This window comes from Diceros bicornis, chromosome 13, assembly GCF_020826845.1.
Source record: "Diceros bicornis minor isolate mBicDic1 chromosome 13, mDicBic1.mat.cur, whole genome shotgun sequence".
NCBI classification, from domain to species: Eukaryota; Metazoa; Chordata; class Mammalia; order Perissodactyla; family Rhinocerotidae; genus Diceros; species Diceros bicornis.
This window is the reverse complement of record NC_080752.1, coordinates 46,520,752-46,533,109: the sequence shown is the minus strand read 5'-3', so window position 1 is coordinate 46,533,109 and position 12,358 is coordinate 46,520,752. Positions and strand designations below refer to the sequence as shown.

At 57.6% G+C, this 12,358-nt stretch overlaps 1 protein-coding gene across 1 annotated transcript; it reads right to left on the bottom strand.

Moving 5' to 3' along the window:
* Positions 1–591: 591 nt before the first annotated feature.
* On the bottom strand, positions 592–10,395 carry HCRTR1 (hypocretin receptor 1). The gene is made up of 8 exons (XM_058553502.1): positions 10,245–10,395; positions 8,731–9,065; positions 8,377–8,555; positions 6,963–7,206; positions 6,416–6,531; positions 4,684–4,910; positions 3,537–3,658; positions 592–1,471 (listed from the first exon to the last, which is right to left on the bottom strand). Exons 2-8 carry the CDS (start codon positions 8,927–8,929, stop codon positions 1,308–1,310), a joined length of 1,251 nt encoding a protein of 416 aa, XP_058409485.1. The 5' UTR covers positions 8,930–9,065; positions 10,245–10,395; the 3' UTR covers positions 592–1,307.
* Positions 10,396–12,358: the final 1,963 nt, after the last annotated feature.

The following is a 12,358-nucleotide window of genomic DNA, read 5'->3' as shown; positions in this document are numbered from 1 at the left end:
GGTGCTTACACATTCCTTGGCTGGGCCCTTGGAGGACCATGGTTTGCCCCACTGCTTGATGGGTGAGGTCAGAGGGGGCCTGCAGCTCCATTAATCAAGTTAAGCAGACCCGGTTGTGTGCACGGCTGAGCTGGCCTCTGCCAGATGTCTCCTGCTTCTCGCAGCAGAGTAGTACTTCGCTCTACCTCCTGCTCTGGCACCAAGGATCAGGGCCTCTGGCAGCCCTCTAATCATCTGGGTGGCAGGCGGAGCATGTCTAGCCAAGTCTGTGGCTTTCTCTTTTTATATTGTGAGTTCATAGAAAAGAAATGCAAGCCCTGATTTCCAAGAAGGTGAATCAGTCTGCTAACCCTGGTGTCTGCCCACCCTACCCCCTTACCTTCCATAGGCCGCTGGGCCCGTGAGCAGACAGATGTGTCAAGGATCGAGATCCTGGGCATCAGAGGTTTGGCACCAGGTGAGGAGGCAGCCCCGCCTGCACTCTGAGGCCTGGCTAGGAGCCCATTGGATCCGGTGTGTGGGGGCTGGGAGGCGGGAGTGGTCAGCAGATAACAGCATTCCAGTGCTGCCTTGTCTTCTCCCCCCCCCCCAACTCCCCCACCTTCTCATCCTAACCTGAGCAGCACAGATTTTGTGCAATGACAAGGAAAGGGAACATTCAGTGCCAGGCTTTTAATTACAGTTGCGTCAGGCTGCTGGCCTCCATGCCAAATGGCCACATGGAGAGTGTTTTATCACACCACAAAGCGAACAGGGTCCAGTCTATGGTGCGTGCACTTGGCACCTGGTGAGGGTGGGGCTGTGTTCCCACTGGGGAAGGGCTGAGCCCAGATTAGCTCACACACACCTCAGAGTAGCTGGCAAGAGCAGCCTGAGCTTTCGGGAGCCACTGGGCCAGATGGAAATGCCTGCTGGGACCCTTACAGCAGACTCCAGGGGAGGCCTGTAATTGGGTAGGAGAGGAGTCTTTGGGAGGAAGGCCAAGCTCTGGAAGGATGATGGGGATGGATGGTACTGTGAGGTATGGCCAAGTGGGAGGAATACAAAACAATCTTGTCGACAACACTCTACAGTTTAGAGAGAGCTTTCCATTTTCTTGAGCATGCTCCTTTGTAGGGGACACAGCTCAGAGAAGGGAAGTGACTTGCCCAGAGTCAAACAGGTGGAAAACCAGGACTGGAGCCCCGGCCTCCCACTGCCTCCAGCAGTCTTTCCACAAGGAGTAGGGGCAGGTCCCCTAGGAGCCAGAGGAGCAGCCCCGGCTGGGAACAGTTTGCACCACCTGGAGCCACCAGGGCAGCCCTCGCTCAGGGCAGGACTGTGGTGACGGTGGTGAGCACCACGTGCTCTGAGACTTTGGAGACGGAACATCGGCTCTGCAAGGACAAGGACTTGTGGCTGGCAGAGGAGCGGGGACCCAGGCCAGGCAGGCAGCAGGAGAAGGCGGCCTTAAACTGCTCCCGGAATTTGCCTTGGTTGGGAGACAGAAGACACAGCCATAAGGAGATGGATGCAGCAGGGAAGGGCTTTGGGCCCAGGGACACCCATGCAGCTCCAGCCAAGCTGCCTGTGAGGGAGCAGGAGGGAAGGGTAGCGCTGGGATGGAGACAGCCCCAAGGCGACCTCATCACTGCCAGGGAGAGTGAGGACAGAGGCCACGGAGCAGTTTCCCAAGGAGAAACTCAATTTTCATCTGATTCGTTGATTGCGCTCTGGCTTCAAGCCCAGCTCAAAACATGGTGTCTGGCTCTGGGGCCTCAGGTCACCTCTGCCCTCCTTAGCGTGTAGGTGGAGGGGCTTGGGGCTCCCCATCTGCGGCTGGGCTTTCCCCATCTCTGCCCATGTGATGAAAATGACAGCAGCAGCAGCTTTTGTGTGTGTGTGTGTGTGTGAGGAAGATCAGCCCTGAGCTAACATCCATGCTAATCCTCCTCTTTTTTGCTGAGGAAGACCGGCCCTGAGCTAACATCTATTGCTGATCCTCCTCCTTTTTTTTCCGCAAAGACCTAGTAGATAGCTGTATGTCATAGTTGCACATCCTTCTAGTTACTGTATGTGGGACGCCGCCTCAGCGTGGCCGGAAAAGCGGTGCGTCGGTGCACGCCCGGGATCCGAGCCTGGGATCCGAACCCGGGCTGCCAGTAGCAAAGCGCATGCACTTAACCACTTAGCCACGATGCCGGCCCCCAGCAGCAGCTTTTGCATAAGGCGCTGTGCTGGGTGCCAGAGCTTGTCTCCCAGGTCATCCCAGCCGCCTGAGAGGCTGGAGTCCTTTATCCTCACTTCACAGATAAGACACACAGAGGTGCAGTGGCTTGCCCAAGGTCATCCAGCCAGAAGTTGGACCCGGTTCTAATTCCAAAGCCCTTTGCTTAAAGGGGAAGACCGAGTTGGGAAGGAGAGACTACCACAGCCACCTTGTTCAGCCAAGGGAGACAGAGATTTTGTCTGGCACTGAAACCTCTTTGATGGTGTTTCATCATCCCGCCAGCCTCTCTGGCGCCCACTGGAGAGCCAAGCACACAGTAGGCGCTCAGTAAATGTAGACCAAGCAGAGGAATTCACGTCAGGGAGCCTGTCTGACACTTCCTCCCTGCAGCCCTCATCTCTTCTGTTCTCTCCCCTGCGCTGGAAACCCACCCGGCTAGCCTTGGTTGAGTAATTCTTCAGTCTCAGTGACTTCTTTAACCTTGCAACCTTTTCTGAAAGATTATTTGTGTCCAGGCTTGAACAGTCATCTGGACCAGTTCTTTAGGCCTAGTCCTAAAGTCGGAGGTCTGGTGAGTTAAACTTCTGCTAAGCCAAGTGGAGGGTGGGGTGGGGGCATTAGCACCCTGAGACTAGGAGGTAGACGGAGGGGAAGGAGCCCGTGGGACAGCTGGGAGAGGAGGCCTGGGGTGGGGTGGGGGCCTGGGATGCCTGGACTTCCAGACGGGAGAGTGAGAGGGCTGGTGCTAGAGGCAGGTGGAGCCAAGGATAGCCCCCCAAATTCTGGCCACTCTGCCAATGTGTGTCTAGCTAGGCCTGGGAAAGCCCTTTCCTGGCCCTGGGCTGCCTGTGCTGGTGACCCTCCCTTAGCCCTGATGCCTCGATTGTGCAGTCATTCTCTCAGGCAGGGGCTCCCAGGCCCTCCTCCTGCAGGCCTGGCTCCCTCTGGAGCCTGTGGTGACCAGACGGGGGCTGATTGGAGATCCTGCTGTGCATGCACCAGGCAGGGGTGGAGAGGAGCTGGCCTACCCCTTGCCCTTCCCACCCCCTCACTGGTCTGCATAATCTGGAACACTGGACCCTAGGTGCTGCTCAGCTTTCTTTGGCCACTGTTGGGAGTGTGGCCTATCTCCCACTCAGACCAGGGCTTCTGGGTGGGGCCAAGTCTTCCGCCTGAGTGGGAATTCCCAGAGGAAGGTCATGATCCCCATCAGGGGAGCAGGTATATCCTCCTGCCATCCTTTATTCAGCCTGGATTGGGGATGGAGCGACTACTGTCCCGGGCACTGTGGCCACCCTCTGTCATTCTGCCTGCCCAGCCCACTCACCACTGAGGAAGTTGTAGATGATGGGGTTGGCGGCGCTGTTGGCATACACCAGCCAGTGGGAGAAGGTGAAGCAAGCATAGACGACTTCCCGGTCACTGGCTTGCCGGAACATCCCGAACACCCTAGGACAAGGGGGCAGGACAGTCAGAAGTGGGGTAGGTGTGTGTGTGTGTTTATATGGTGTTGCTCATAGAACTCAAGCTGCAGGGCTATAAAGTACAAGAGTTCCCACTGCCCACTTCCATCCTCTCCTGGGCCTTTGGGTCTATGGTCTTTACCACAGGTGGGTTCTTGAGCACAGAGAGTATGACTCAGTGGGCCCAGGCACATCTGGCAGCAGGTACATCTGCTCAGTCACTGGCTATGGGATCCCTTGGGGCTCCTCCTCCACTTTCTCATCCATCCTCACAGCAACATGATGAGTTGCAGACATCAACCATTTTTCACATAGGGAAACGGAGGCTCAGAGAAGTAAAGTGACATGCCCAAGATCACACAGCCAGGAAGTGGCTGAGCACAAACTCGCACTGACATTATCTCATGCCCACTAGCCCATGTTCTTTCCCGGCACCCGGTGGCCTCTCACTTGGTTGGCCCTGTGTTCCTCCTGCTTAGAGGGCTGTTCCTCTGAACACTTGCAGGGCTTGGTCCCTCCCTTCCTTCAAGTCTCAGCTCAAATGTCACTTCCTCAGAGAGGCCTTTTTTTTTTTTTTTTAAGCCATTATATCTAAAAAAAGATTTTTTAAAAAACAACCTACCAACCCCTGTCACTGTCACTCTCTATCCTCTTTCCCTATGTTACTTTTTTTCAGAGCAGTTATCACTGCCTGACATTATGATACATATCTTTATTTTTCTCTCCCGCTAGGTGTCACTTCTGTGAAGGCAGGGACTTGGTCTTGTGCACTGTTCACTGTGTCCCCAGCCCCTACCGTCTGATGATTGAGTGAATGGGTGAATGAATTTTCACAGTAGCCCTAGGAGGCCAGGACTGTCATTATTTACAGATGAGGAGACTGAGGCTCGGAGAAGAGAAATGGGCTGCCCCAAGGTCACACAGTGGATGAGCAGTGGAGCCAGGTCTTTCTCCAGAGCAGAGAGACCTCCATCTTCTGACCCCACCCTCAAACACTCCCCATGCTCTCACCTCTTGAGGACATTGAGGACACTGATGGGCAGGTAGCAGAGGGCAAAGACCAGCAGCACCACCATCAGCATCTTGGCCGTCTTCCTCCGAGCTCGCATCTGCTTCACCTCGGCCAGGAAGGCACGGGCCCGAGGCTGGGGCTTTGCGCTCGGGCCCTGCCCCTGGTCCTCCGACTGGTCTGAGGGCCGCTTCCAGTTCCTCACCAGGGCCGAGGTGGTGCCGGGGATCTGTCCAGCACACACACAGACAGCAGCGGTGGGGGGAGCTCCTTGGGAGTGTGGTTCTCCTTTGCTGGGCCCTGCTCCGGGCTGGACCCTGGGGCAGGTGGAGGTGGGTGAAGGGAACAAACCCTTGCAGTAGGGAGGAACCTGGTATTCACAGTAAAGACCAACACTCTGGACCGAGACTGAACAATGTACTTTCACTTTGCATTAGCTCACTGTGAGACCACCCGCAACGTGCCTTCTGGGAAGGTATTATTGGCCCTTCCTTATAGAGAAGGCAACTGAAACTCAGAGAGGCAGGGGCCCCTTGACAAGGCCCCAGGCCACAGCGGGGCCTGAGCATCCTTCCTGCTGCCCATCCATCCTCCTTAAATCACCACTTCCATGTTTGGGAGTGAGGGCAGGGAGCGAGTTGTGCCTCCCCCTGGCCCATGCCTGACTGTGGGGAGGCCTTGACAAGGGGTGAGCAGGTGGGCAGCGTGGAATGGCTTGGGCCTCACAGCACAGGGCCCAGCCTAGATTGGTGCCCATAAGCCTGCGATAGTTCTAGGCTCCTGGAGCAGCCACAGATATCTGGAAGCCTCTCCAAGCACTGGACACATGAATTTCCACAACAGAGGGGCACGGGGCTAGCGTTCAGGAAATGGGGTCTTGGGCCAGCTCAGCCATTCATGAACTCTGTGACTTTGGTCAACTTACTTTCCTTTTCTGAGCTTTGGTTTCCTGTCTGTCAGATGAGGACAGTGACTCCTGCCACGAGGAGCAGATGGGAAGTGTTGGTGGACTGCAAGGCTGGTCATGTTCTGGCCTGCATCCTCTCACTGCCGGGGCACTGACCCAGGACTCACTCCCACTAGTGCCAAGGGCCCCTGAGCACCCTCCTCCCCTGCAAAAAAAACCACCAAAAACCCCACGAAACCCGCTATGGGTCAGTTTGTAATGGAGAAAAGAAGGCAGGCCCTGAACAGAAAGGCTCTGCCACTTGTTGGCTTTGGCAAGTTGGTTGTCCGTCCTCAGCATTTGTAAAGTGGGTAATATTGCTTCTTTGGTTAGATAGTTGTGAAGACATTGTGTGCAATTTGGCAAGCCACACAGAGCTGCTATTTTTATTATTGTTGCAGCACTGAACCGCATTGGAGTCGCACAGATCTGGGTTTTAGTCCCCAATCTTCCACTCACTGGCTGAGGGATTGGGGGAGGTTGCTTTGCCTCTCTGGTCTCAGTTTTCTCAAGTACTAAGTTGGGGATAATATATGGTGGTTAAGAGGATGCAAGACCAGCCGGAGCGTGTGGTACAAGAAATGGCAGCTACCCATATTAGAACAGTGTTAGTCACCTCTCAGTTCCAGGCTCAGCCTAGCACTTTCAGCCTTGAGTTTGACATGTCCCTGGGCCTTGCCTCTCTCTGGTTGCAGCCAGGATGGCATGTTCTAAAGGTAGAGAACTGTCTACTCCCTTAGACCCCTATCCCCTCCCAGCCCAGACAGTGACACCGGAGTGGGCCTCACCTGGCGGCCCCAGAGCTTGCGGAAGATCTGGAAATAGGCCATGGCCATGAGGCCCAGCGGGGCCAGGTAGGTGACAATGAAGAAGCAACTGTGGTAGATCTTGGGATACAGGTCGTCTGCAGGGGCCAAGAGACGCAAGGGTTGGGCCCAATCTGGGAGCCTCCCTGCTTAGCAATGCCACCCTGCCCCGACTAGGGCCAAAGCAAGGCCTGGGGGCAGCTGGGCCCCATACAGACACCATGGCAGAGAGACGCTGGAGTTGCCCAACCTGGGGGTGTCCATCCTGGAGGGACCCCTAGCAGATGTCTACACTAGAGAAGGTACCCACCCTAGAGGTATCCCTGGTAGATGCCAGCTCTACGGTGTCCATCAAGGGGTTACTTACCCTGGGGGTGCAGCTGGTAGATACCCGCTCTAGGGTGTCCTTTTGGGAGATACCCACCTTGGCAGTGCCCACCCCAGAAGTGCCCTGACAGATGCCTGCCCTAGGGGTCTGTAACCTAGAGGTGCCCATTCAGGGATGCCTGCCCAAGGCTCCCGCCATTACCTGCCCAGCGTTCGTCACAGACAGAGAAGAGCCGGGTGCGGTTGGCTAGCTCAGGCAGCACACTGCTACATTCCATGACAGCAGCCTGGGGCACCATGACAGCCAGCGACACAGCCCAGATGCCCAGGATGGAGCCGCGGGCACGCCGGGCGGTGCTCTTAAACAACAGCGGGTGGCAGATGGCATACCAGCGGTCCAGGGCGATGAAGCTGAGAGTCAGCACTGCCACTGACACAGACACGGCCTGCCCCAGGGGGACACAGGGTCAGTCCTCTTGGGGGCCACCCAGAGACGTGGGATGAGTGATGGGGCTCACAGCCCGGAAACACCGGGCAGCCAGGTGCAGTGCAAATCCTGACTCCGCCACTTACTGGCTATGTAGATTTGGGCAAATCACTCACCCTCTCTGAGCCTCATCTGCAGAATGGGAATATACCATCCGCCTGTCAGGATTCTTGTGAGAATAAATGAAATCGTAGATGGAAAATGTCCAGCTCAAGACCTGGCACACACTATGAATAATAACTTACACTTAGGGAATTTACTATGTGCCAGACTGTTCTCATTATCCTCACAACAATCCCATGAGGTGGGTACTCTTACTCCCATGTTACAGATGAAGAAACTGACACATAGAAAAGTTAAATACTTTGCCTAAGGTGAATTTCCTTACCTGCCTATCTTTATTCTCAGCAATGCCAGAGTTAACCAGTTGAGGGGAAAACCTCAAAACGGTGGGAAATCCAAGAGGCATTTCTCTCTGCCCTAGGGTGCCAGCCCTTGCCCAGACTGTCAGGAAAAAGAGGCCTCATTCTGGGAGGCAGAGATGAGTCTAGGCCAGAGTTGTAGGTAGGCGCTGCCTCCCGGAGTGACCCAGCCCCCTGGGGTACAGGGAAAGTGTCAAAGGATGCAATTAAAGAACCAGCCTTCCTTCTGCCCCACTAACCCATCTGGACATCCTGATTCCACCATGGGGGAAGGGAAGGGCCTGGCCACGGGTGGAAGGGGAGGGGAGGAGACTCTTTCCAGCAGGCCCCCTCAAATCTGCCCCCCTTGGGATCAGGAGGCAGGCCCAGTGTCTACTGTATCTCTCACTGTGGGCTTGTGCCTCTCCTCCACCGTGTGCCCATGTACCTGGAGGTGACTGTACCTGTGCCCACACACGGCTATGTATATGTCTGTGGGTGTGACCAGGAGGGGATCTCTGTATGAGTATGTGGGGCTGTGTCTGTGTCCTTGAGTCTTGGCCTGGTGGCCTGCCCTTACTGACAGTGGAGGATGACACTGTAGAGGTACTGAGCCACCGTGTCCTGTCTGAAAGGTGAGTCTGGGGGTCACTGAGACCTATGCGAGGCCATGGTTTTAGCACTTGATGTGACAGAGGGGTGATGAGGGGCACCTGGGCAGAGCTCACCTGTAGATAGGGGATGACCTTGCAGAGGGCGTGGCCGAAGAGCCAGGACTCAGTGATGTCCACGAGCAGGCTGGCAGGCAGGCAGATGGCCGTCACCAGCACGTCGGCCAGGGACAGGTTAACGATGAAGTAGTTGGTGACCGTCCTCATGTGGTGGTTCCTCCACACCGCCAGGCAGACTGCGGGGTGGGGCCAGGATGAGGAAAAGCCAGGGCAGAGCCACACCCATCGGGGAGCCCCCTCCCCTACACTACCGGCAAACCAGAGGTAGGAGCCGGGGGGAGGGGGAGAGGCCTGGGACCCCTGCCAGTCCCCAGGGGAAGCCCAGAGCACCACAGGGACCTAGAGACCTACCCAGCATGTTGCCCACCAGGGCCACGAGGAACACAGCCACGTAGGCTGCGATGAGGACCCACTCGTACTGCTTCGGGTACAGATAATCACGCCACAGATAGCGGAGAAACTCGTCCTCGTAGTCAGGAGGCACCGGGGACGGTTCCCCGCTGCCAGTGGGGACCCCCGTCTGGGCCCCTGGGGTGGCTGAGGGCTCCATGAGCTCAGGAGCCGCTGCCACCAAGGAGCATCCTGGGCTCTGCGAGGGAGGGGAGCGTGGGCCAGGCCTCAGCCCACTTCCTTCAGGGGACCCAAAGTCTTGCACCCAGGTCTTTGGGGTCCCAGCCCCAAACCTCCTGAAGGAAGGGAGGGAAGAAGGAAGAAAGGAAACATTAGGGAGTGTGCCAGGCAATTTGCATATAAGCTCCCTCTTAATTCTCACAGTGGTGGGGTTATCGGTGGAGAGAGACAGACCTGGCCTGCATCCCAAGTCCATACAAACTGCTCTTGGGTAACGTACCTCGCCCCTTTCAGCCTTGGTTTCCCCATCTGTCCAATAGAACAATAGCTGTACCTGGGGCTGGGGTGAGGAATAATGAGCTCTAATGCATGTCAAGTGCTTTGCCCAGAAACTGGCAGGGGAAGCCAGCCTCACGGCCATTACCGGTTACCCTTATTAGGGAACCCTGCCTGACGACGGGAAGACGGAAGCTCAGAGAGGTTGAACCCCTTCCTCAAGGTCACACAGCTACTATGCCAGGTCTGTCTGAATCCACCCAACACCACATATTTGGGAGGGGAAGGCATCCCGATTGCAAATGTTTTGTCCTGTGTTAGTCCACAGGCCTGAGTTTTCGGTTGAAAAAAATGGTCAAGGGCCGTGTTAGAGACCCGGGCCCCGCCCACCAGACCTGCCAGATCCTCCCCTGTGGGACACACACACACACACACACACACACACACACACACACACAGTGAAGGGATGCAGGGAGGAACTGACGACCTCCCTGGAAGCAAGGGGAGAGCCCCAGTCCCAGCAGCCAGGCCTCTCAGGCCCCTACTAGGCACCCCCTGAATCCCCGGGGCCGCGGTGCGCCCCGGCAGCCACCAGGGGTCGCTGGGCCGGTGGGCAGGCCGCTCTCTCCATTCATAAATACGGCCTCGCTCCCCGCCCCTCCTGGCTTGCTCAGACCCCTCCTTCCCCAGGCTGGGCAGCGACGACCCCGGACGCGTGTAGGAGGGTTGCGAGTCCCCTGGGGGAGGGGGAAGGACTCCATACCCCCACTGAGCGCCGGCGGACCCACTCCCTCAGCGGGACCTCCCTGCACCTCGGAGGCTGTGGGGGGCTGTGGGGGGCTGCAAGGGGTTGGGGGAGCGAGGGCGCTAGGGGTTCTGCAGGAGCCTGCCGGGAGGAGGGCAGAGCCTGCTGGAGACCCAGCCTCCCAGCACCCAGATTATTCCCCGAGACTCTTGGTTCCCGCCGTGGGTCCTTTGGAACACCCACCCCGGGCCTGGGGTTCCCTAACGCCCCGCACCTGTTGGTTCCGGGACCCCGGCGTCCTCGGCTGCTGGTCCCCGCACTTTGCACCGGGGACTTTGCCGCCCTGCCCCGAAGGCCGGGCTCCTGGGGACTGGGGCTGGAGGAGGGGGCCGGGGCAGCCCCCTCCCAAGGCTGCGCTGCCTCGGCTCGCTCGGCTGGGCGCGAGCCCCGGCTCCAACGCGGGCTGTGGCTCGGCGCGGGCTCCGCCGGGCTGCGCGCCGCGGGGAGGGGGGGCCGCAGCGGGAGGGGCAGGGCGGGGAGGAGAGCCCCCAGCAGGTCTCGGCTTCATGCCTCCCAGGCCCAGACGAGGAGGGCGGAGGGAAATGCTCGTTCCTCCTCACCTCCCACTTCACGCTTCCATCCCACCTCCATTCATGCGTCCATCCGTTCATTCATATCGTTCGCGTTCATTCAATATTTATGCCTCCGGCCAGTCTGCATTCAGAGCGCACCTACTGTGTGCCGGCCGGCCCTGGGCAGCTTCGGAGATCCTCAGTGCGGAGGTGGATCACAGCTCCGCCTCTCCTCGCTGCCTCACCTAGCTGACGAGGATGATGGCACAGGTGGGTCACAGGGGTGAGAGACGGAGCCTGCACCGCCTCCCGCCGAGCTCCGGCTGCTGCTGGAGCAGCTAGTTCCCAGCGATGCCGGAGGCCCCGCCGGCCCATCTCCCAGCCGCCGGCCCATCTCCCAGCCGCCGATGCTATCTGCCTCCCAATCCTTTTTGGTCATTCGTGCTTTCTCCCTCCCAAGACAGGGACCGTAGGTGAAAGCAAGAGGGTGGGAGCCAGAGGGCCTGATTAATTCAACAAACATTTGCTAAGCTGTGTGCCAGACAATGAGCTATAATAATATAGCTGCCACTGTGTAGTCTCCTCCATGCATATCTCATTTAATCTTCAGGCCAACCCAGTGAGGCAGTTGTTACTGTTTCCATTTTACAGATAAGGATACTTGGCTCACATGGCTCAGTGACTTGCCCAGGGTCACACAGCAGAGGCAGAGCTGGAAGTCAAGCCTGTGCTCCTCTCCAGGTCTACCCGTCTCCCTCAACAGACAGAGGCGCCTTGCCCTCCAGGTGGGTGCAGGCTGGTTGGAGGCAGGTGGGCTCACAGCCAGGCAAGGCCTCTATGGTGTGAGGAGAGCTATGAGGGGACCCAAGGGGCTGTGGGGCACAGAAGGACAGATGGACTCAGCCAGGGCGTCAGGACAGGCTTCCTAGAGCAGGAACGTGGAGACCTGAAGGATGTGAGGATAGCCCTGCAGGGGGGATTGTGGAAGCAGCAAGAGGATGCAAGGGAGAGGAAAGAGCAGGTGCACAGGCGTAAAGGTCAGGCCCTCCAGGAATCACAGGTAGGGGAAGGGTGACCTCTTGGGCATCAGGCAGTCACCTTAGCTGTCCCTTGCCTCAGGACAGGACCTTTCTAACACATCAGAGCCACTCTCCTCTCTCACCTCGGAGACTCCTTCCCTCCTGGGAGCTGATTCCTGAGACGTAAGCTCCATCTTCCCTGTTGCAACCAAAGCCCTTTTTCAAAGGAGCTGGAGATGCGCAGTTAGGCCTAGAGTGTGTGGGAGGGGGGCTGGGGCAGCACAGGGGACCCGCCGGCGACCCCTTCAGCTCCCCAGAACGGGGGGGAGGGGGACAGAAGCTCCCCCAGGGCAGAACTCTGTCCCTGGGTGGGTGCAGCATCCGCACAGTGGGGAATGGGTCACAGCATCCCCGTGGGTCCAGAGCTCTGTCCTGCCTGCCCGAGTGCCGGCAGAGGGAGGGGGATGAGGGGACTTGAGAGAGGAGAGGCTGGCGTGTGTGTGTGTGTGTGTGTGTGTGTGTGTCGGTATTCAAGTAAGGGCTATGAGTGTGTGTCTGGGGAATCCAATGTTTGACTGTGTGTGTGTTTGTGTCTCCGAGTGTGCATATGGGTAGGGGACAAGCTCTGGGTTGGTGACTGGGGCTCACCCCGGGTGGGAGGTGTCAGTATCCGTCTTGATTTGTCTCTGTGTGTGTTGGTGTTTGTGTCTGTGAGGAGTGTATGTGTGTGGGTGGTGGGTATCTCTCTCTGTGTCTGAATGTGCAGTTGTGACTTTGAATGGCATTGGCTAGTGTGT

Excerpts from the sequence above, each read along its gene's own strand:
- HCRTR1 (XM_058553502.1), bottom strand. The coding sequence starts at position 8,929 with ATGGAGCCCTCAGCCACCCCAGGGGCCCAGACGGGGGTCCCCACTGGC. Across the intron at positions 6,532-6,962 it reads CTGTGACGAACGCTGGGCAG|ACGACCTGTATCCCAAGATC; the intron begins GTAATGGCGGGA and ends TGGCCCCTGCAG. Across the intron at positions 1,472-3,536 it reads CATCTACAACTTCCTCAGTG|GCAAATTCCGGGAGCAGTTT; the intron begins GTGAGTGGGCTG and ends CTCCCAACCAAG.